Source organism: Anabrus simplex, chromosome 2, assembly GCF_040414725.1.
Source record: "Anabrus simplex isolate iqAnaSimp1 chromosome 2, ASM4041472v1, whole genome shotgun sequence".
NCBI lineage: Eukaryota > Metazoa > Arthropoda > Insecta > Orthoptera > Tettigoniidae > Anabrus > Anabrus simplex.
Window position 1 is genome coordinate 1007159042 of NC_090266.1, and position 25569 is coordinate 1007184610.

The following is a 25569-nucleotide window of genomic DNA, read 5'->3' on the forward strand; positions in this document are numbered from 1 at the left end:
GGTATTGTTCCACTAATTAATTACATGTTTACATTAAGGCAGTTTATAACGTGTATTCTGCAGTTTTGGAGAGGAATATGATGTTTAGAGATCATAAATAAACTTACGGAGCCATTTTTCACCCCTAAGTGCTAGGAAACTCACTTTTATTGCAGCGCCAGCAATAACACAATTGACGTTTTTCGATAGTGTGGTGGAAGCTATTGATGGTTTATCAGTGTGTGACAATATCTATCGCAAGTGAGCAGATTCCTTCAGTTTCTCTTTCACATTTGACAAGTTAATATGCCTGTTAGCCCAGATGACATTACAACAGCAATGGCGTTGGTAGATGATGCATCATATGGAAGCGTCCAGCGTGTTCTAAGAAGATTTCTACCACAGACAACCGCGATCAGGCCGTCGGAGATCTACATCTGCTAGGGACGATAGGGTTCAGGTCATCTAAGTATTCAGCGAACGCCAAACTACCGCCGTCCAAGCCATAAATTGACTCGAGGCAGTAGGAAATATCACTGTGACTGCAAGGACTGTCAGACAAAAACACCAAGACCTCAAATTGGGCAACAGCTTACACCCCTCACCACAGAGCAGCTCGATTCCAGTTTGAGCGTCAACATCGGCATTGGACTGCGGAGCAGTGTCAGTGAGTCACGGTTATGCTTCTGGTCCTAATGGTAGGGAGAAAGTGTGGAGAAGGCGTGGGGACCGATATTCACCTTGCAACATCTCCGAAAGGTCACCATTTGTGGGTAACTCCATCATAATATGGGCTGGTATCAGCTTTCAGGCACGAATGAAAATTCTTTTCAACGATGCAGGTGTTCTGGATGCACACCGTTTTACCTCGTAGAGGTGTTAGCTGAACGTGTAATCCCCTATGCTACCTTAATTTGTGAAAATGTCATCCTTATGCATGATAATGTACGCCCCCATGCCGCTCGATGCCTGCCGGAATATCTGCGCGACGTCAGGATACGAACCCTCAACTGGCCAGCTGATTGTCCAGACTCAGTCGCACAGAACACCTGTGGGATATGCTTGGCCGAAATGTCCGGCGTCGCAACTTTGACACCCTCAACGAAATGCGGGCAATTCTACTGGAAGGATGGGCATGCATTCTCCAGGAAACTATCCACGATCTTCGAGCTAGCATGCAGCGAAGGAAGGAGGCTGTAATCATCGCCAGAGGTGGTAACACCTGATACTAAGGCAAGATAAATGTTGAGTGTCGTCAAGAAAACTCTCAGTGGTATGATCATAAGTTTGCTCAGTGTAATGCAACGTTGATTTAAGGTAGTGACATTTTCATAAATTACAACATCTAAGAATTTTTGGTTAATATTCGAAAAAGAACTTCAATATTCAATGTGAAGCATGCAGAGCACTGGTTAACTTCATTTTAAAATAAGATGTAGGAACAAAGGAAAAAGCAAGGCTTAAGATAAATAAATACACTTTTTGTTCTTAAAGTGATCCACTTTCTTTGTCTACCAGTGTATATTGTTTATTATAGATGGGCAGGCTTCATCAAGTGTAATAGTACATATGTTACACCTTCGCACTGTATTCAGAAGTAAGATTTGTTTTTAATTATTTGCTTTAAGTCGCACCGACACAGATATGTTTTATGGCGACGAAGGGATAGGAAAGGGCTGGGAGTGGGAGGGGAGCGGCCGTGGCCTTAATTAAGATACAACCCCGGCATTTGCCTGGTGTGAAAATGGGAAACCACAGAAAGCCATCTTCAGGGCTGCCGTCAGTGGGGCTCGAGCCCACTATCTCCCGGATTCAAGCTCACAGCTGCGCGCCCGTAACCACATGACCATCTCGGCCGGTAGAGATATTGTCATTAATCGTATTATCATCATCCTTTCATTTGTATATTAATTCGTAATATTTTAAGCTGGAAGGTCTCCATATGTGATATTATTAATTTGTTTTGTACAAACGGATGGGAAAACTGCTATTCACAACTCGGGTACTTTGCATGAGTCATATGGAACTGCCCAGAGTCCGTTGATATTGTCTTGTGACCCGGAAGTGGTTCAGGGCGTTGTCTTGGTACGGTGAGAGGATCTTCTACTCGTGATTGAATGGCCAGGATCCATATAGACGCATCATGTGCGAGTAAGGGGAAGCTGAGCCCTGTATAGGCATGTAAGAAAACAACGGAGAGTTGTCTTGAATCTTTGGTGGAACGTGAGAGGAGAGGTAACTTTTGTGAAACATGCTTGCCTTAAAGTGTTGTAGAACGTGGCTGACCTACAAACTGTGGAGTGCTTAGGCACTTGGTATTTTATCACTTGTGGCGGCTTGGTGTCTTATATGTTGGTGAGAACTGTGGGGTGCTTTCCATAATTTATGGTCTGGAACAACAAGCGTGTGTTGCTCGAGTGAATGTATTTTTTTTGCTAGTGGCTTTACGGACATAGATAGGTCTTATGGCGACGATGGGGTAGGAAAGGCCTAGGAGGCCCTGAAGATGGTTTTCCGTGGTTTCCCATTTTCACACCAGGCAAATGCTGTGGCTGTACCTTACGGCTACGGCCTGCTCCTGCCCACTTCCAGCCCTTTCCTATCCTATTGTCGCCATAAGACCTATCTGTGTCGGTGAGGCGTAAAGCGAAAATAACCTCTCTCTGAATACGTACTATATTGTACAATAAATAATTAAATGTCTTAAGTTTTGTATTCAATGGCTCTCCTTAAATCAGCGTTGTATAAACATTCACATAGTCCAGGGCAATTTCAGCAAATTTTAGAATTTGATGATTTGTGGACGTCTTGCAGATTAAAAATTAGACTTTATGACCTTTATCTTTCAGTACATTTCCTCTTCTAATATCATACCTTTCTTTTCTGTCTGATTATTCGTAATAGTTTGATAATTGCTAACAGTGCAATGGAGAATTAGCAGGCAAAGAACTTCCTTTATTTACCAACAGAACCATGTACAGTATATCCAGTTGAACTGGTGACGTTGAACATACTTGGAATGATCGTGTGGCGGTTAGTGCTGCACTCTCCATTTCATGAATTTATCTATTCCATGCTTTATTTTCTTGCTGTGTTTATTTTGTATGTTTCTGTTCTACTCTTTGTTAAAAAGAAACAACATATTAATCTCATCAGTCATCCTATCCATTATCTAATAAAAAGTGCTTAATTACATACCTACATATAGTGTGTTGTTCCATTTGTAATTGGTGACCCCGACGTTATCCTGTAGTAACTTAATTGGTATTAAAACGAACTGAAATGGAAGAAACTCACCATCAGTTGACATCGTCAAGAAATCAAGACTAGAGTTAACGAAGCAGAAATCGCACGCATACCAATGTAAGTCCCGTTTGGCAGCGAAGAATCTCACCAGTTTGGCGTAAATACATTTAGGCATGGTTTCTACAAATTGTAGCACAATTTGAAAATGTGGGAATAACACGCCGAACAACAAAATTTAACCACGTTGTAGGCTAATTAGAGCCTGAAGTTTCAGAATCAATTTCCGTTTTTTTTAAAAATCCGGCCTCCCTTCTTTACAAGATTCACAAACCTAAAACAGCGGTGGATTCAGGGGCTCGAGGAGTCAGAAAGTCGAAAAGTAACAAAATTATTGACTGAACTAGAACTCGGTGATAAGAAGCAGTTATAGTTATTACGGGAAATGCGCACACTAACGGGTTCACAGGTTAAGGATGACTTCCTTAAAACAAATTTTTCATTCAAGGACTGCCGGTCACAACACGTTCTATCTTAGCTAGTAGCTTGGATGGTCTCGACACATTGACAGTTATGGCCAATAAAATTGCCCACTTTTCATCTTCAGGCCGTGGCTTTTACACACAAAGCACACAACCACCAGCAAACGCCCATGGAAGCAGATAACCCATCAGGATCGAGTATCGATCATCTTTCTGGATCAGCTCAGATTGCTGAACTGACCACAGCAATTAACGAGATGAAGTCGAGACTTCTCGTTCTTCACGGAACAGGTCAGTCACACCAAGAGGTGAATCTAGCAAGTATGACTCAGCGTTTTAACCCTAGTGGCTCACTTTGCTGATAACATTGCAGATACCGTCACCGGGCAAATATGTGTAAAAGCTCATGCTGATACCGGCCATCTAAGCCCAAAACCCCTGATGGTGATTTAAACTAAAACCTCCCACGTTCTCGGCGGCCAGTAATGGGAACTCTGTTTCACGCCGCCTGTTCTTCTACGATAACTCCAGTGGTTACAATTTTCTAGTTGATTCAGGCGCTGACATTTCTGCAATACCACCTACAAATAAATACTACCGAAGGCCTACAGCATCTAGTCGTAAACTTCATGTTGCAAATGGAATAACCATTAATACTTCTGGCGAGCAACTTCTTCAACCTAACCTCGGACTACAGCGTAACATGCCGTGGATTTTCATTATTGCCGACGTGCTGACACCCATCGTCGTACCATATTTCATCCATCACTATAACTTACTAATATACTTGAATCACAGATGTCTCATTGACCCCTCCACCGCTATAACATCATCAGGTATATTAATTAAAACTAAGCAAATAGTATCAGTATACACTATACTAAAAAAACCAAGACCTAAACCCCACGGCACTTAACGCCCTTGAAAGGGCTTTGGCCGGCCCAGCGACCGCTGCTCAGCCCGAAGGCCTGCAGATTACGAGGGGGCGTGTGGTCAGCACGACGCATCCTCTCGGCCGTTATTCTGGGTTTTTGAGACCGGGACCACCATATCACCGTCAGATAGCTCCTCAACTCTAATCACGTAGGCTGAGTGGACCTCGAACCAGCCCTCAGGTCGAAAGAATCGGGAATCGAATCCGGGGCCTCCGGGCGAGAGGCAGGCACGCTACCCCTACACCACGGGGCCGGCTACACACTGTACCACCAGGCCAAAAATATGCAGAGATACTGAAGGAATTTCCAAACTTGCTACGGGAAAACGTCACGTGTTTACTTCCTGACACCAACGTGTCACACAATCATCACCAAAGGACATCCAGTAACAGGAATTGCAAGGAGATTACCTCTTGACAAACTGCAAACTGCCAAGCGGTAATTTCAGCAAATAATTAGTATGGGAGTTTGTAAACCATCTCAAAGTAGCTGGACCAGTCCTCTCCATTTGGTCCCCAAAAAGGATGGACCTTGGCGCCCTTTTGGTGGTTACGGGGCTCTCAGTGTTACGACACCAGACACCCTATTTCCAATACAGTAGGCACTCTCTAATCGGACATGTCTTAGACCATTAAGTTGTCCGATTACTGGAAGTGTCCGACTTTCGGGACTAATCCAAAATATCAGAGTCTGGCATTTAAACACACACAGTTTGATTAGGCTATAGAGTAAATATAAAGTAGGGTACATTTACTGAAAAGCTCTATTTTTAAAATTAAAATAATAATATGTATTATTTGTATGTACTGTTCTCACATGTTTTAATTTTACTGTAAATGAAAAAACATATCTATTGTAGATTGTTTCTTCCCTTTATACATTTTTACAAGTACATCACTCTTCAATTTTCGTAATGCAGTTGAAGTGCTGGTTGTTGCGGGGTTTTCTTCTCCCCATTTGATACAGATTTTGATGGCAGAGAGCGCATCTTCATTTTTTATAGTTGTCTTCGGTAACACCTCGAATGAGTCTTCAGCTTCTTCTCGGTTTGATGAATCTAGCTCTGCTATAATTTCATCATTTGTTATTGCCTCTTGAAAGTCGACAGGCAAATTAACATTTTTAAATGACCGCGGATTCTTAGCCTTACCAAGAACTAAAAGTTTCATTTTGTGTGTTCCAGTGGCATTTGAGCACGGTATAATGCTTATTCAGTCTTTTGGAACTTTGAAACCAGGTGCACAAGCTTCATTTTGATGAACATAACTTTTTCGTGGGAATAATTTTCAAAAAAATCCACTTTCATCTGCATTGTACACCTGGTCACCTGTAAGACCTAGTTCATCTACATGTTCTAGAAAAAGTTTAATAAACGGGTCTACAGCTGCATCGTCACTAGACCATTTTTCTCCGGTCACAGTCAACAGACGAATGCCATATCGCACTTTAAATTTTGCAAGCCAACCATCACTTGCTTTAAAATCATCTTTTCCATACATTTTGTTATGAAAAATTAAATATTTTTCTTTTAACAATTCACCATTAAAGGGGGTGTGGCGAGCACGATATTTTATAAACCAAGAGTAAAGTGCTTCTTCCATCTTAGAAAATTCACCTGCTTTCACAGTTTGCCGTAAGGAAGAACTACTTTCAGCATCTTTTACAAACTTCTGAACGTTTTCTGCGTTACTCCTGATCGAGTAGATGGTAGTGTGCGGAATATTATGCGTTCGAGCTATCTTGTCAACCTTCTCTCCCTTGTCCAACTTCCTTGAAATCTCCATTTTAACACTCAGGTGTTAGTCTCATGTTTACGTTTGACCGTTGACATTTCACAAAAATCTACTTTAACTGTACAGTCTGTCTGTCTGTCTGTCTGTCTGTTAGGTCATTAGCCCAGAGGCTGGTTGGATCCTCAAATAGCACCACCAAAGGCTATGCAGTTATACGAAAACCGCAAAAACCAATGGCAGTACCGAAATGAGGCGTACTAGGCAAGACGAGGAGTGAGGTAGTTTGCCATTGCTTTCCTCACTGGGCCAGGCAGTGCTATTGCAGCACGACTGACCCTATGAGCAACACCTTTCATAACACTCAGACGCACTGGTTGTACTCTGAATGCCGTTACTCAGCACCACCCATACTCCAGCAGCTTCCATATTGTCACAGCCATTGATGAGACCGGGACTTCAGTGGAAGCTGCACTTTGCTCTGGCCTGTGCCAAGAGATGGGTGCAGAAGTACTGCATCCATGAAGAAATTAAAGCAGGCAGCTGTACAGTATATTGTACTTTTATTTACGTAAACTCCCGTCAACACTAAACACACTGAACTAAACTGTAACACAATCACTTAACAATTAAGTACACACGCGTTAAGGTTATGATGCTACACTTCGTTCAGACTGACTGACACTGCCTTATGTTAATGACCTATCTGTATTTGCGCTCAGCAACATGAGCAGAAGGGGTGGAGTGCAGTGAACTTGCTTTTGTCCGATTATCGAGCGGTCACCTATCAAAACCCTCCGACTATAGAGCTGACCATTCCCACACGAAAAGCGTTCAAAACGTCCGATTACTGGAAATGTCGGACTATTGAACGTCCGATTAGCCAGCGCCTACTGTATACAGGACTTCAACACCCAGCTTGACGACGGGAAGAAAATTTTCTCAAAAATACATTTCGTGCGAGCATATCATCGTATCCCAATGTATCCAGACGACATTCCCAAAACTGCCGTAATCACGCCATTTTCATTGAGTTTTTACGGTTTCCATTTGGTCTCCGCAATGTGGCCCAGACATTTCAGTGATTGATTCAATAACAAGGGATTTCAACGTTGCTTTCTCTTACATCGAAGACATCTTGGTGGCGTCAGAGGATGAACAAGAACACAGACATCTTCGTTTGCTGTTCCAGCGCTTCAGTGACCACAACATTAACTTCAGTATATGCATTTTCGGTGTGACTGAAGTACCTTTCCTTGGATATCTAGTGAATGAACAAGGCATATGGCGTCTCCCAGAAATAGTCCAGACGATAACCAACTACGCTCTACACACAACGGTCAAGGACCTTCGCCGTTTTATAGGGTACATCAACTTTTATCGTCGTACACTCCCAGATTCGACCTGCAAAATAGTTGCTGTCTTGAATATGATACCTGGTACAAAGATAAATGATTCTACAAAGCTAAATAGGACAGAAGACACAAAAAATTCCTTCAATATCCTGGCAGAAACAACACTTCTAGCTCATCCGTCCTCACATCTACATTTGGTGTTAATGATTGATGCCTGTAACTCAGCAGTTGGTGCTTTACTTCATGAAATCAGGGATGACACCCTACAACCATTAGAATTCCTCTCAAAAAATTTAAGGCGTTGGCTGAGAAATTACTCCGCATATAACATAGTACTTCTCGCTGTTTACTCTGCTGTCAAGTATTTTCGTTACATGTTTGAAGGACGACATTTTCCAATTTACACTGATCATAAATCGTTAATGTTCATGTTCCAACGAAGTCCGGATAAAGCCTCACAACGACAGATGTGGCACATCAGTTTCATAAGTCGATTCACAGCTGATACACGTTGCATCCTTGGTAAGGAGAATATTCCCACAACAGTTTTTATCGAGATACATTCGTCTGTCAGTATGGACGAAATTGCCCAAGATCAACAGAATGATGGAAAGTTGCACAACCTACTGCAATTCTCCTCCCTCGAATTGCGACAAATCACATTACTGAAAAGTATGGAACTCATGTGTGGTGTATCACGAGGACAAAATCGGCCATACATACTTCAACGACATCGCCGAACGATTTTCGATTCAACCCATCACCTGCCCCATCCAGACATAAAATATTCCGTCGATATGGTCAGGAAACGATTTTGTTGGCCATCTCTCAAGAAGGACGTCAAATGTTGGGCAACAGCATGCATCCCATGTCAAAGTAGCAAAGTTTGGAGACATTCTACCAGTGAAGTTGGACGTTATCCACAAGTAACCTCCAGATTCAGTCATATTAATGAGATCTCATTGGGCCTCTACCAACATTACATGGATATCGGTATCTTCCAACGATTATCGATCGTTTCTCACTGTGGCCTGATGCCGTACCACTCGCTGATATTACCGCAGAGACAGTTTGATCAGTGATATTATGTGTATGGATATCTCGCTGTGGGGTACCTCAGATAATCACAGCAGATCGTGGAAGGCAGTTCGATAGTGAAATGTTTAAATGCCTTACCTCAGCCTTAAGCATCCATCGCATTAAGAACAGTTTCCGTTACTGGAACGTTGAACAATATCCTCACTGGATGCGGGGAGTTCGATTTCAGGTACAGTGAGGCGTCAACGTGTGATGCGAGATAACAGGTGGCAAGTTAAACTGGACCGCATTCCTTCAACGGAAATCTCACGGGACGCTGTCTACAGTTTCTTCGTGAATACCTCCCGCTCTTATTGAATAATGTGCCCCTTATGACAGCTCCTCCACGCTGGTCGTTGGAAGTATGGAGCCACTTGCATAGGACATATCCTGGACGTTGGATTGAACGAGGGGTCCTATTACATAGCCTCCTAGATCACTTGATCGTACTCCACTAGATTTGCCCTGGGGTTATTTGAAGGAAAGAGTCTATGAACAGGAGCCAGAGAGCTCGAGTCATTTACGGCGGCTCATCACTGAAGTCTGCAGGCTGTTTCCACCACATATGTGCAGCAAGCATGAATGTCTCCTCCACCGTGCTCAGATTTGGATTAACGAAGAAGGTGGTTATTTTGAACATTTGCTTCATTTATCGAATGGCCATAAACAAGCCTATTGCACCTCTGTCGGTAATAGCTTAGTTTACTGCAGATAGCTCTTTTAGGAGCTAAAAAAAACAGCAGCACCGGTTTCCTCTTCTAACTTTTAGCACGCTTGGTTATCACGAGTTGTCATTTACTGTTACTATGTCAATACTACTTCTAGACTTTCAGCCATGTGCATGACGTGATACAGAATGTTCACGATTCTTTACCATCATTCGGTGTATTATCATTAATGTTGGTTTCCTTGACTAGAATAAACGAATTACAGAAAGCGCAGTAAGACCAGGCATTGCTGTGAGTAGGTAATGTCAGTTTTTTGGGTTAGGCTATAATCTTCGGGTTGCATAAAACTGAGTGAATAGGGGCAGCTGTACCACCCGGTATTATAGCACTTTCATATACAAACAATACTTTTCAAAAATGCCAGATTGGTAGTTCTTCATAAGGTGGTCAAAATATGGGTAACCTCATGATTTAAAAAAATGCGACTATGGATTGAAAAGGGCAAATGCATAATTGTTACTTCGAAAAATGTGTTAAGGAGAAGCTTCTACCAAACCTACCGAAAAACTCTGTAGTTGTGATGGACAACGCCTGGTATCACTGAATACAGGTAAACACGCCACCATGGAAGTATTCTGTGAAGCACTAGATGACGGAATTGTAAGGGAAGAATGGAATGCCGGCGGATGATAAAATGCGGAAAGTGGATATGCATAAGCTCACAGAATTAATGAAGATAAAAACATTAACACGCACGCGCGTAGTTGGTAAAAATTACTGTACTCGTGCACGTCTTATGGGCTTATACAGTAACATAACAACAGCCAGTAAATTCACACGATCCCTCCTTCGCGCCGTATGCATTCACAACAGCATTAGCGAACGTTTTCCTCGTCTACTATTCAGAAACGCTCACGCCACTCCCACTTTCCCTCCCTCACCCTTCCCCTGCCGGCAGGGATCACGAGCTATGAACTGGACAGAATAATACCACGCTCGTTCGATAAGTTAAACCACTTGGTGAGTTGGCCGTGCGGTTAGGGGCGCGCAGCTGTGAGCTAGCATTCGGGAGATATTGGGTTCGAACCCTGCAGTCGGCAGCTCCGAAGATGGTTTTCTGTGGTTTCCCATTTTCACACCAGGCAAATGCTGGGGCTGTACATTACTTAAGGCCATGGCCGCTTCCTTCCCACTCCTTTCCCATCCATTCGTCGCAATAAGACCTATCTGTGTCGCTGCAACGTAATGCAAATAGTAAAATAAAAACTTATAAAAAACGGGCTGATGACAGCAGCCGTTGTTAACAGAATACGAGTACCAACCGCTGAATAAGTAATATGTTTGCAGAATGTGAAAAGTGTTCCGCTGACTGAACTCGGTAGATTTTGTCTACTAATATCCAGTACTTGGTATAGCATTAATTCACGGACAGCAAGCAAAATTCGGGCCATTTCGCGTCCCGGAATACATTTATCCGGAACGCGGGAAATTTTGCTCTGATTCGGGTAAGTCCCGTGAAGTTCGGGACAGGTAGCAACCGTGATTGTAACTGACTTGAGTTAATAGGTCGGAGAGCATAATTCCTGAAGTTCTTGTTAATCATTCCCCTGACCTGTACGCATGGATATTTTCTAGGAGATACTGAGTGGGTTGGCTAAGCGGTTCAAAACGTTTAGCTATTACGTTACATTCGGAAGATGGTGGGTTCCAGCTCCACTTTCGGCAGCCATGAAGACGGTTTTCCGTGGTTTCCCATTTTCACACCAGGCTGTACTTTAATTAAAGCCATGGCCGCTTCCTTCTCAGTCTTAGCCCTGTCTTATCGTGTCATCTCCATAACACCTCTGGGTCGGTGCGACGCAAAACAAATAGCAAAATTGATTTTTAAAATATCATGACGTTATTTAAAATCTTCTGATAACCCATATTCTTAGCACCTTATGAATCTGACATTTAAAAAAATATTTTTCGTATATGAAAATTCAATTCCTTAATATATTCATTCCTTAGTCTTGTTTTATGCGTTAAGGCTATTTTTTGAGTCGGTTGTTGTACTTGTAAACCTTACTCTATATTGTATATATTCGGTAAATTCGTCCCAGGTCGCGAGTTATATCTGTGAACAGTATATTGTGGATTAATATACTATCGAATATGATTGGTGACTATTTGCTGATTTATATGAAAGATCATTGATTACTGATTTTAGACAAACCTAGGGGCTGAGTAGCTCAGATGGTAGATCTTTGGCCTTCTAATCCCAACTTGGCTGGTTCGATCCTGGCTCAGTCTGGTGGTATTTGAAGGTGCTGAAATAGTTCAACCTCGTGTCGGTAGATTTAATGGCATGTAAAATACCTGCAGGACGATACTCCGGCACCTCTCCATCTACGAAAACCATAAAAATATAGTGAATGGGACGTAAATTATTACTATTATTATTATTATTATTATTATTATTATTATTATTATTATTATTATAATACAAGCTACACTCGCAGAGAAACAGAAAGTGGCTTCGGCCCTTTTGGGAATTATTCTCACCAGAAGTCTTGATGTTCGATTTTGTGACGGATATATTTACGCAACCCTATTGGATTGACGAGAGGAGGTTCATGTAAATAAAATTCAATTGCTTAAACAGATCTCTCGCGCTATTGTTATTTTTAACCGTTTGTTCTTACTTGCAATGTTTGTTCATTTCGAAGAGTGTCCTCCTACCTAAGGTAGATGAAATTACTGTCAAAATGCAGTGGAATATGTTTATTAGTTTATTTTTAATATAATATGGTATTTTATAGTTTTTTAAAATATTCCTTAAACACCATGTTTCTTTTCTTTTCAGTGTGATAGTGAAGGCGAAGACGATAAGGTAAGTTTACCCCAGTTTCCGTATATTGAACTTCTATGATAAATTAGTTGCATTTTCCCTATTCGTACACAATCCTTTAATATGGTATAATGAGCTACCTTTGGCTCTCAGTCAAAGAAGTTATCTCAGCATTTTAAGGTTTCCAAATACATTCCCTCCCTTGCTTAATTACTTGAGCACTAATTTTCTTCTAAAGTAGTTGGATTACTGTACACAACTTTTCCCTGTGCCTCCAAAACACTAAAATGAATAGAATTGATCCAAGGTTATGATGTAATATGGTATGCCGCAGGATGGTAGATATGAGTAATTAATTACTAAGTTGCCAATTTGGGAGAGCCATTTCGAATTTCGAAGTGTGCGACACTGCGGAGGCAGGGTCATAAGTAGACATGGGTATTGTATACAGATTCATTTCTTTACTGAGCGACATCTCAGCCAAATGTTGGGATTTGACGAATATTGCGAAATTAAAGGCATATGACAAAAATTTTATAGTGCATTTTTGAGCGTATTTGGACGTTGGCGCATATTTAGGACTAAAGTGTATATTTTTTGCACATTCTGTTACAGTATTTGCATTTTTTTAAATTCTTGTCGCCCAGAAAGTAAGCTAACTTCGGCCACCCGTGTAAGTTTGCGAAGGAAGGGAAGACCGTAGGTATTTGTGGCGTTGCATGAAATGTCATACTAACAGGATGAGATTAAGACATACCAGAGTTCCTTCGTTTTTAAGTGCCTCTAACCCTCTCCCTTTCATCGTCCAATAAACAAGGGAAAAAGTTAAGAATGCATCACTGTCGTTCGTGCTAGTGCCTTGTGATACCTGCAAACTTACCATGTCAATCAAGAAGTGAAGCTAAGATGCCAAATGATGAATGTGCTAAGAAAACGCTCATATCGCCGTCAATTACGCAATGCTCATGCCCTAAAATGATGAAAAAATGAAATGACGTATGGCTTCTAGCGCCGGGAGTGTCCGAGGACATGTTCGGCTTGCCAGGTCCAGGGCTTTTGATTTGACTCCCGTAGGCGACCTGCGCGTCATGATGAGGATGAATTGATGATGAAGACGACACATACACCCAGTTCCCGAGTCAGCAAAATTAACCAGTGATGGTTAAAATTCTCGACCCTGCCGGGAATCGAACCCGGGACTCCTATGACCAAAGGCAAGTACGCTAACCATTTAGCCATGGAGCCGGTCCCTTAAAATGATGGAAGTATGTAACAAACAGGTATGTATTTTTTTTGCTAGGGGCTTTACGTCGCGCCGACACAGATAGGTCTTATGGCGACGATGGGATAGGAAAGGCCTAGGAGTTGGAAGGAAGCGGCCGTGGCCTTAATTAAGGTACAGCCCCAGCATTTGCCTGGTGTGAAAATGGGAAACCACGGAAAACAATTTTCAGGGCTGCCGATAGTGGGATTCGAACCTACTATCTCCCGGATGCAAGCTCACAGCCGCGCACCTCTACGCGCACGGCCAACTCGCCCGGTAACAGGTATGTAGGCCTACTCATTTCTTTATTAATATTTTGATGTTTCTCGACAGTCTTTCGTTCGTTTTGGTTGGTTACATATAGAAGTCAGCTTGTAAAATATTTATTTTATAAAACATTACAATTTCAATCCGTTAGGCGTATAAGAAGTGACATTGCGATGTCGGGTTTGTAAAAGTATAGCGCAAAAGAATTCAATGTTACAGTGAGATGCTCCAGTTTTAAATGCTTATTGAAGCTCATATTTCGAAGTTTACAGGGGCATATTCACATGCATATCTAAAGTGCTTTTAGTCCATATAATTTTTGAGAACTAATGACGACCATATTATGTGCACTCATTTCATTTCACGTTACAGTAAGCCATGTAGGTTAGGAATGTTTAATTTTTTATCGCAGGTGGAACACAAAATCTCCCCGTTTTGAAATGTGTTTATGCGTCAATTTTAAGAAATTGTTTCTCAAAATTCTGTTATTTGATCAAATCCAATTTTGAACACAGTATCGTGCTGACCATATGATACCTCGTAATCTGCAGGCCTTCGGGCTGGGCAGCGGTCGCTTGGTAGGCAATGGCCCTTCGTGGCTCTTGCGCCATGCCATTTTTATACATTGAAATGTTTTATGCATTGTTTATACAGGCAAGAATGTTATGTTTCCAAGAAGAAAGAAAGTTGTTAACAGTTTTGTAAGGTAACTTTTCTCGGTTCTGGATGGTTGTAAAATTGTGTTCTTCGTTGCGTTTATCTTTATATATCGAATGGTTATGCTGTATTACTACGAAATACATAAATTAATTCACTTTTAAAATTATCAGTTTGTATTTGAATTGGGGTATAATGATAGGGGTGCCTGCTGCTTATCTGGAGGCCACCGGTTTTATTCCCTGCCAGGTCAGGGATTTTTCATGGATCTGAGGTCTGATTCGAGGCCCACTCAGCCGACTTGATTATAGTTGAGTACCTATCCGATGGTGAGATAGCAGCTCCGCTCTAGAAAACCAAGAATAACGGCCGAGAGGATTCGTTCTGCTGACCACACGACACCTCGTTATCTGCAGGCCTTCGAACTGAGCAGCGGTCGCTTGGTAGGCAATGGCCTTTCGGGATTGTAATGCCATGGAGCGGTACATCGCGCCACGTTGCGCCTCTCTGGGAATTGAATTGCAGTTTGCATGTAACATTAACTTCGCCGTTTGGTTAAAACTTCCCTCCGGCATTTAATAATTACCTGTGATAAGCTTCATTAATAAGAACAAATTGGATTAAGAGGTCATGAAAAAAATCCCATCTGCTTTCCTCATGAGGGGTTGGACATCCAGTGACAGCTTTAAGAATTTATTAAATTGTTTATTTGTGAATATCTAAGTATTGACAGATACATTGGTTTTAGTCAGCTTACAGATCATCACCACAAATTTCATGATGTTATATTTCATGCCAATCGCTGTGAGAATCAGGACTTTCAAGTCCAGCCAGATGTAGTCTGTCATGAATCTCTTCAGGATGGTGGTCTTTTTCTCAATAATTATTTTCCATTTGATTTCTGTGGCAAGTTTTATACATTTTTCCAGGACACAAGGTTTCTTGGCATAGGTCTCTTGTCGCATTCACGCTTTTTCTCTTCAACGTTTGCAAGGTTTTTCTGCTGGTAGTCGCTTCTTCTTTACGGGCGAGGGAGATTCTTCAATGTTTGCTTTGCAGCCATTTGCTTTATTCTTCTTCACCACGTTTCCTACAGGCCGAAATGATATTGAAAGCCAATCAGCTGTTATTTTTTTAAATTTCGTGTGGCTATTTCTAGCCGAGTGCAGTCCTTGTAGGGCAGACCCTCCGATGAGGGCGGGTGGCATCTGCCATATGTAGATAACTGCGTGTTATTGTGGTGGAGGATAGTGTTATATGCGGTGTGTGAGTTGCAGGGATGTTGGGGACAGCACAAACACCCAGCCCCCAATGAAGGTTAAAATCCCCGACCCGGCCGGGAATCGAACCCGGGGCCCTCTGAACCGAAGGCCAGTACGCTGACCATTCAGCCAACGAGTCGGGCAGGTGTTAGTTGATAAATTGGAAACCGCTTTCACCTTGCTTCTCGCCCTGTAAAATAAAATAAGAACAAACAGCAATTGCGTTTTTGTGAACTCAAATTCAGTAAACGGAGGTCTGTGAGGCTTCTTGGATGAATCTGCAGTCGCCAACACACTGAACAAGACTGAACTTAGTTGATACAAAACGGAAAAAGTGTGTTTATTTAATTATTTATTTCCAATTTATTTGATATCGTTTAAGAAAAGCCTAGGTAAACAAACGGCAGGGAATCTTGTCACGTGGGCGGCAGCCCGAAATGTAGATCAGTGGGGATTGATTGATTGATTGATTGATTGATTGATTGATTGATTGATTGATTGATTGATTGATTGATTGATTGATTGATTGATTGATTGTGGGGAGCGACAACGTCTGAAGGCCATTGACACATACGAGGAAATGCAAGGAGGTGAAAAAGCATTAAAGAATATGGCAGGGAGAGGTCGGACTGGCACGTAAATACGGCGTGTTCCACGCGTCCCTAGCAACCGCGGCACCGTCCCGTGGCTTCCTATTCCATACAAATACAAACTGGTATTTTAAAAAAAGTTAATTCATTTACGTATTCCACAGCCATAAGCAAAACCATTTGAGATATAATTATTACTACGCGACCAAGAACACAATATTTTTCAACCACCCCGAACAGAGTAAAAATTACCTTACAAAATTGATAATGACTTTTTTCCTTGGAAACGTAAAATTCTGCATTGTATGAACTATGTATAAAACATTCAAATTTATATTATGTTAAAAATATGGATAACGGGTTTTTGAGAAATATTCCCTTCACGTGAATGCGTGGTTGAAACAGATTTTAAAATACGATCCACCTGCGATAAAAACATATTAAAATATACATTAAAGATTCCAAACCTGCATGACCTAACGTGAAATGAAACTAGAAGAATTGTGATGTTCGGTTTTCTGTAGGCCTGTTGATTGTTTGATAAACAACCTCCCAAACTTGAATGCACATATATTTTGGTCGACAGTCACAATATAGGTTACATGCTATGTTTTATGTTAAAATGAGATGAAGGCGACATATTTATTTTGACAGTGGCTTTGATTAATTTGTCACGCTACATGCAGAACAACTTCAGGGGATAGTATGAAAACATGGATGGTATAAAATCTATTCCACTAGGTAGTATACTTGGTTATCAAGACTAAAAGGGAGATTAACAATTTACTGTAAGGGGTAGTTAGTTCAGCATGTTCATTACCCGCGTGGACTAAGGCAAATACGGTCCTCGGCTTTTCGGTGGCCTAAGTCCCGAACTCACCTCTTCATTGGCGGCCTGCCGTGCACTTTTCACTGTCATGTCCTTCCATTCTTTTGTCACTGTCTGCCCAATATTTACCCACGGTTCATCTGTGTAAATTATAGCTTTATTTTGTGCCCTCAAACGTTTTACCTCCCTGAGATATCTGTGCCTCCAATTAATAATTTCATCGGTTTCAATGAAAGCTGTTTATAGCATGTAAGAAAGCGATACAACGTAGTTTTGGAAAATCGTGGCAAAGAATCTTCTCCATTTATCCGACTCAAATTCACGTTCAATGTCGGTTGTATGTTAGCAAATAAGAGGTTGAACCACCCGACGCATTCCACTTCGCACAATTTCATCATATTTAATTTTCCTTGCATTTTTGTGCCGTTCTTCTCTTTTTTGCTCTTTTTTTGCGGGAGTTCGCAAAGGACCGTGGGTGTGTTCCTTCCTTATAGCATAGATTGTCCTTTCGGAACAACCTGTAGCTTTAGCTGTTTCACTGACTGCGCTGCTCATATTCATAGTCTTTAAAAATAATCCAGGACACTCATAATATTGCGTTCTTTTCCCCTGAGTTTACCTACGGAACGTTTCTTTTTAATTTGACGATCCATTGTACATCCTTCTGCACTTTTTCTTCGAACTAAGAACTCCCCGCACGAGCACGAACTGACAACTACACAGACTACACAAACACAACAAACACAATCCACTTGTCCTCAAAAACTATACATTTATCACTGATCTTGTCCGGCCCCATGGCTTAAATGATTAGCGTGCTGGCCTTTGGTTCAGAGGGCCTCGGGTTCGATTCCTGGCCGGGTCGGGAATTTTAACCTTCATTGGTTAATTCCAATGGCTCGGGGGCTGGGTGTGTGTGCCGTCTTCAACATTAGAATTCACCACAGGTAGGGCCACATTCTTATAGACGCGCAGGTCGCCTATACGGCGTCATCTCGAAAGACCTGCACTCGGCCTCTTCGGAGGCCACACGCCATTAAATATTTTATATATATATATCACTGATCTTTATTTAATCAATCTTATAATACTGATTAAATGAATACCACTGCACACGGTTGTCAGTATATTTAAAAGCTCAGCCAGCTGAGTCACTCGTGAAACGTAAACAAACGAGAAGTTCTTCCTGTCATAAATTAAGAGATAACGAGATAAGGACTTGAGGTATGATTTAAAAATAACTTCCATATCCGAAGACCGTTTGCTTCGCTATAACCCTCAACTGGTGACGTGGTGTCTGGCAGACTCCTTGTAGGAGATACATGTACACCCTTAAGCACACAATCGGAAGTGAGACTTTTGGTTTGCAGTACATTTTTATCTCTCTGTCAACAAACGTTTCATCATTAGAGATTCGCCCTCAGTATTATCGTTCTCTCCTCAGAGTGTAGACAAGTTTCCAAGTGGCTTCGTAGACACCACGTCACCAGTTGTGTAACATTTTAATGTGTGGTTTCTTAAGTTGTACGAAGTGAACTCATAGCTTTTTAATTTTTGTTCGTAATTCAACAATGGCAGACCGTGCTGGTCCATCTCGACCTATAAGGCCTGAAGGTCCTGGGTTCGAAGATCAGGTAGCACAGTGGTTAGATACAGAATTTAGTGATGTTGAAAATGGTGTGGACAGTGACTTTGCTATTGAAAGTGATCATTGTACTGACTCGGAAGAAGAAGGCACAGGTAGTGAAGGTGAAGATCAAGAATCCACAGAACAGCAATATTACTAGGGTAAAAAAACCCGTTATAAATGGTCCGCTAAAGAACCTACTAGAAATGTACGCACCCCAAGTCACAACATAATTCGGTTACCTGCGTTACGTGCTCAAGCAAGAATTGGCAATCAAATAGAACCTAAAACTGCCTGGAATTTTATATTTTCCAGGGAGATGGTGCAACTTATAGTTCAATAGACTAATGTCAAAATGTGGAATATGAGATAGAAATACAAACGCATGGATCGTTCCGAAATTGACGACGCTGATGACATGGAATTTGAAGCTCTTTTAATATTACTTCTCTACACTGCTTCTTTCAAATCAAACAATGAAGATATTTCTGCAATGTAAACCAGTTATCAAAAGTAATATTTCTGTTCGTTTACGAAGTTTCACAAGATATGTATGGCATGTATACTGATCACTTCTTAATTTGAACACTTAGGCCACTTTTGCCCCAGAGGGTTCAGAAAAGGATAGACCCTACATGTATTTTCTTGAGATTAGTGAAAACATGCAAACAAATATAATATGTGATTTGGGTGTGTATTGGACGAAAAAGAAATCAAATAAGACAAATTACAAATATTTGTAATATTTTTAAATATTTTGAAAGTGCAAAAATTAGTGCATTGCAGGTTTTTGTTGTTTCAGCGAATGTGTTATAAACTTAAGTTTTCTGAAATGATTATGTTTCAGTCTGTGTAGGAAAGTAGTTTTTGAGCCATTCGGATGCATATGAGGGACTATGATGCAATCTAAGTTGAAACCTAGATTTCTTCTTCATAAAGTGACATACACTTGGATTCAGAATTTTTTAAATTTTTTGGTGCAATGGAGTTGGTAATAAAATGTGTTAAACCATTCGTCAAGATATGCCTTTTCAATATAAAATGAATAAACCTCGCCTTAATGAAATGTGATTCCATTAAAAATGCTCAAATTATAGACGTCTCTCAGACACCATGTCACCAGTTATGTTCCTTCCGGAATACGTCACCAGTTGAGGGTTAATCACGCCATGATCCTTCTGCACGTTTACTTCGAAATTAGATCCCCGCGCACGAGCACGAACTCACGAACCACACAGAAACGAAATACGCTTTCCTCAAGAATTGTACATATGTCACTGATATGTATTTAATCACTATTATACATACTACTGACGAAATTGAGCACTGCACTGCATGCGACTGTCTGGAAATGTTAAAAGCGCATGTTTGGGAGATCACTACCGGTGCTTCAGCCAGACAGACAGACAGCCGAGTCACGCGCGAAACCAAAATTCAAGGAGATATTCTTCCTGTCACAAGTTAAGAACTAAGCAAGATAAGAACTTCGGGTTTATTTTTAAAATAACTTCCATATCTGAAGACCATCTGCCTCGCTTTGACCCCCCCATGCAAATTCAATAGGAAAGACGCTGGCCAGCGAATGACTTTCACAAAAAATTCCCTGAACATGACTGAAAATAAACGCATATACTGCATTTTGTTATCATTTAAATTTCAAAATAAACTTATCTACATCAAACTGAAATGTTTCTTTACCAACAGTGAAAAAATTAGGAAAATAATGAATATAATGACATGATAAGTTCTATGCAATGAAGATTTTGCATTTGGCGAAACTTTCCATTATATTACAATTTTCACACTAAATTATGTTAATTTGTTTTGTTAACGGCATCAAATGCGCCTTGAAATTCTGTCCATAACACGATATTCACCCATTTTAACCGATAACATTCTGATTTACGGATATTTGGCAAACCCGCTGCATTAGAGTAGGACAGCGCTACCCGCAAAACATGGCAGAAGGAAAGAGACGGAATTATCCCATTACTGCTGTACCACAGTCTAATACATACAGTCGCGAAGCTCTGATGATATTTTTCATCCGATGCGACTACAGCGCTCCAAGCGGCGAGGTAGAGGCAACTTGCTAGAAGACAACAGGGAACGAATTACCACTACAGTCTAAAATGGTCATAACTTCTGAACCATTCATGCGACCGACCGACCGACCGACCGACCGACCGACCGACCGACCGACATCGAACCTGCCAAGTTGGGCTAAGAAGGCCAGCGCTCTACCATGGTGGATCACTTGCTTTCTTGGTTTACGCTGCCTGAACCGCCAACGATAGACCTCAAGTGTAAGCGTAAGAATTGTAGAGCATAGAAACCTCTACAGAAAAGTCCGGGATGGTATTTACTTATTTCGAACCGGCTGCCCTCTAGAAGCGATTTTATGTTATAGTCCGCGGTAAAAAAATAACTCCTTAAGATTAAATAAATATTTCGATATTATCCTCGAACTCCTCATCGAAATAACTTGTTTGACCTCCACTATTTCGTAAGGATTACAATAACCCTGTCAGGACATTATTCGCCGCTACAGGTGCTAGTGTCTTATTAGAGCTTCGCGACTGTATATATTAGACTGTAGCTGTACTGCATTTTAAGGTTGGGACGCTCTTTTATATATGCTAGCCTAGCAGTTAACGGAACATATCATTGATGGTTCATCTTCAGACAACACACCACACTACCAACCACCACAGAAACACGGAATAATGATTACATCCCTCCGCATAAGGTTAGCGTCAGGAAGGGCATCCGGCCGTAAAACAGAGCCAGCCGGGCTGAGTGGCTCAGACGGTTGAGGCGTGGGGCTACTGACGCCAACTTGGCAGGTTCGATCCTGGTTCAGTCCGGTGGTATTTGAAGGTGCTGAAATACGTTAATCTCGTGTCGGTAGATTTACTGTCACGTAAAAGAACTCCTGTGGGCCTAAATTCCGGCACCTCGGCGTCTCCGAAAACCGTAAAAGTAGTTAGTGGGACGTAAAGCCAATAACATTATTATTCATTATAAAATAGGGCCAAATCTGCATGTGCGAAACAGTTCGCAGCCGCGACCCGACAAGTGTGGGAAAAGCGGTAGAAGAAGAAATAGTGTAATCGTGTGAGGAGTGCTAATATATCGAACATATACGTCTCCTACTGTGTAATTGTTCTTGGAAAAAAATTAGAAAGAGTGTGACATACTGTACGCGAAAAAAGGAAAAAGTCCTGTGCGTACCGTACTAAGAGATTTTATACATGGTAATATGTACATTTGTGCTGATCGCATTTAATCAGTTATGTTTCCTACGCTGCATTATTGAATGAAAGAATCTGTCCAACGCGAGCGAAAAACTTTCTGTAGCTCCAGTCGATAGAGGATATTCTGACGACATCTGTTGAGTTAAATGTAAACTACGTGAACAGGAACAGAGACTCCTCTTAATAGACTGCCGGGATCGAACGTAAGTAATGCCAATATCTCGACCATACGTCCCATACGGTGCGTTCAATCTTGCAAGACATCATTTTAAGAAGAATGGAACTTAGGCAAAGTAATATATATTTTTTTTTTGCTAGGGGCTTTACGTCGCACCGACACAGATAGGTCTTATGGCGACGATGGGATAGGAAATGCCTAGGAGTTGGAAGGAAGCGGCCGTGGCCTTAATTAAGGTACAGCCCCAGCATTTGCCTGGTGTGAAAATGGGAAACCACGGAAAACCATTTTGAGGGCTGCCGATAGTGGGATTCGAACCTACTATCTCCCGGATGCAAGCTCACAGCCGCGCGCCTCTACGCGCACGGCCAACTCGCCCGGTCAAAGTAATATTAGGTGTCATCCATTAACAATGTATATTTGTGATACGTTTCTTCGTTACTGTATATAAAGATTTAACATTGGATGAATTGCCAATGTTGCCAGCAGTGTATATATAAATTGTTTCATTTCCAGAAGAGGAGCGTTCCAAACTGGACATTGTGTTGCCATCTGTTATGCGAAAGGTGAACTATCTCGCGCTATCTCGTTCCTACAAATAAAAACGGAAGTCATGAGCAATCTAGAAAATGTAAAATAACACACTTTGGGTTTTCACGAATAAATAACTCATACCTTAGTATATACTATAGCAACTTACATCGCTTTACATTTTTAAACAATTATTTATTAACGTGCAAGTAGTGCCAATATCTCGAAAATATGTGTCGTTACGGTGCATTCAGTCGTGAAAGACATCATTTTAAGAATAATGGAACTTAGGTAAAGTAATATTAGATGTCATCAATTAATACTGTATATATTTGTGATACATTTCTTCGTTACTGTATATAAAGCTTTATCATTAGATTAATTGCCAATGTTGCCAGTAGTGCATATATTAGTTGTCATTTGTTTTATTTCAAGAGTAGAGTTCTAAACTGGACATAGTATTGCCATCTGTTGTGGGAAGTGTAAACTATTTGCGCTATCTCGTTCGTTCCCGGAAATCATACAGAGCGGCCGGAAGTCATGAATAGCGACCGGAAGTCATAAAGAGCCGTCTGCCCTAAACCGGAAGAACGAATGAACGAACGAACCTGGAGGCGGAGAGCGCCGACTTCCTCGGCTCGCTCCAACCTACCCGCTCTCAAGAGTCGACTCTTTTGAACGACTCTCAGTTAGGAGCGGGAGCGAATGAGCTAGCTCCCTCGAAAGAGCTAGTTCGAACCATCACTACTGTAGCGTGTACAGTAAGGTGGTGATTCCCTGCTGTTTTGCGGTGGCATTATGTGGGGCCGCCGCACACCATTCCTAGTGATGCAGGCAATGTCAAGGCTGTACGGCACAGCGACGACATCCTACGACCCATAGTGACACCGTACCGCCAGCATTTTTGAGGAAAATTTGGCTTACGAGACGATAATGCGCGCATCCATCGTGCGGTTCCCGTTAATGACCTCCTCCTTGACCACGATGTCGCTCGACTAGTGTGGCCGCCATGTTGTCCGAACATGAACGCTATTGTATATTCATGGGATAAATTAACGAAGGCTGTTTATGGACGTCACGACTCACCAACCACGCTGCGAGATTACGCCGAATCACCGTTGAAGAGGGGTTCAGTTTGGACCACATCACCTCGAACTAGTGGATAGTATGCCAAGACTAATTTAGGCTTTCATCAATCCAAGGGGACGTGTCACCCAGTATTAAAGGTATAGGTGTGTGCTGTGTTTGTTTTATTAGCTTCCTGTAAATTATTAAGGCTGCCACAGGGACAAAGCATAACAAAGACGCAAACTATGGTTGTACAATTGCTGATAAAAGATAGGAAAATAGTAGAAGAGATTCTATTATTCTGTTATTGTTATATACACATTGTTATATAGCATGTGATTTTGTAAAATCGTGACAAATTCCTTATCTGCCGAGATGGCAATATCTTTTATGGTAGTTAAGGATGCCTAGCATTTTGTAGGCCTTCACAAAAAAGCACCCACCATCAATCCAGTCACCTCAATACATTCAAGGTTGTACTTGTTTTTATAGTTCCGGGCTCAGTGGCTTAGGCGGTTGAGGCGCTGGGATTCTGACCCCAACTTTGGCAGGTTCGATCCTGGTTCAGTCCGGTGGTATATGAAGGTGCTCAAATACATCAGCCTCGTGTCAGTAGATTTACTGGCACATAAAAGAACTCCTGTGGAACTAAATTCCGGCACATCGGCGTCTCCGAAAACCATTAAAGTAGTTAGTGGGACTTAAAAAGCAAATGCCATTATTATTGTTTTTATAGTAGGCCCTGTAGGTCCAGAGATAGCCTCCTCTTCGTTGCCAAACTCCTGCGGCTGGTCTGAATTTAGTTCAAACACTGTTGGATCTAGTAAAAGAGGTTCGCACGCTGGTCATTTCATCCAGCACCGAGCTCGATAGCTGCGGTTTTCCGTGGTTTCCCATTTTCACACCAGGCAAATGCTGGGGCTGTACCTTAATTGAGGCCACGGCCGCTTCCTTCCCAGTCCTAGCCCTTTCCTATCCCATCGTCGCCATGAGACCTATCTGTGTCGATGCGACGTAAAGCAACTAGCAAAAAAAAAAAAAAAATTCATCCCGCGGGTGCCCAGCACTGTAAGCAGGCGGGCAGGCAGGCGATGAGCATATGCTAGTTGTGGTTACGTCACAGGCCGTGAAGGTTGGGCGAAGTTCTCCCAGTCACTCTCGATCACTGCGCCGATACACGAGTTTGAAATGTAGGCAGAAAATTATAAAAGAAAGAGGGAAGAAATCCACGTCATTTTCAATTTACGAGTTAGAAATGTAGTCAGAAAATGATGACAGAAACAGGGCAGAAATCCACGTCATTTTCAATTTACATTGGAAGAAATGAGTTATTTGTGTTCATTGTAGTTTACATATTTTGACCGGATGCAATAAAGAGGCCTGCATCCTCAAATATTTGTGTAATGTATGTATTGAATTACAATTTTCACTATTACATTTTAAGAGATGCTTTAGAAGCGTTTCTGATATAATAGAGTTAAGGTGGAAAAACTGTGGCTTGTGGTTGCTTGAATTTAAATTATCTGATAAACTCACCACCAATCCAATCATGCTTACCGGGAATAACATGAGTTAGTTTATTTATTTTAAGGCATACTATACCTAGGTACATCTATTTGGTAGACACATTTACATTGTTGTTGTACCTTAATCTTGGATAGTAAATATCTATGTCCCCACTCGAGTTGAAACGCCCTATTATCATCGGACGCCTGGTAAGTTTTAAGTACTATTTTCAAA

At 41.5% G+C, this 25569-nt stretch overlaps 1 protein-coding gene across 3 annotated transcripts in view; it reads left to right on the forward strand.

Moving 5' to 3' along the window:
* The window catches only part of tay (tay bridge), a 942824-nt gene that overhangs the window by 486868 nt on the left and 430387 nt on the right, over positions 1-25569 (forward strand). For all 3 annotated transcript variants that reach the window (XM_067141886.2, XM_067141887.2, XM_067141888.2), the window contains exon 5: positions 12315-12341. In XM_067141886.2, coding sequence (XP_066997987.2) covers positions 12315-12341 — 27 coding nt within the window. The remainder of the gene's footprint in view (positions 1-12314; positions 12342-25569) is intronic.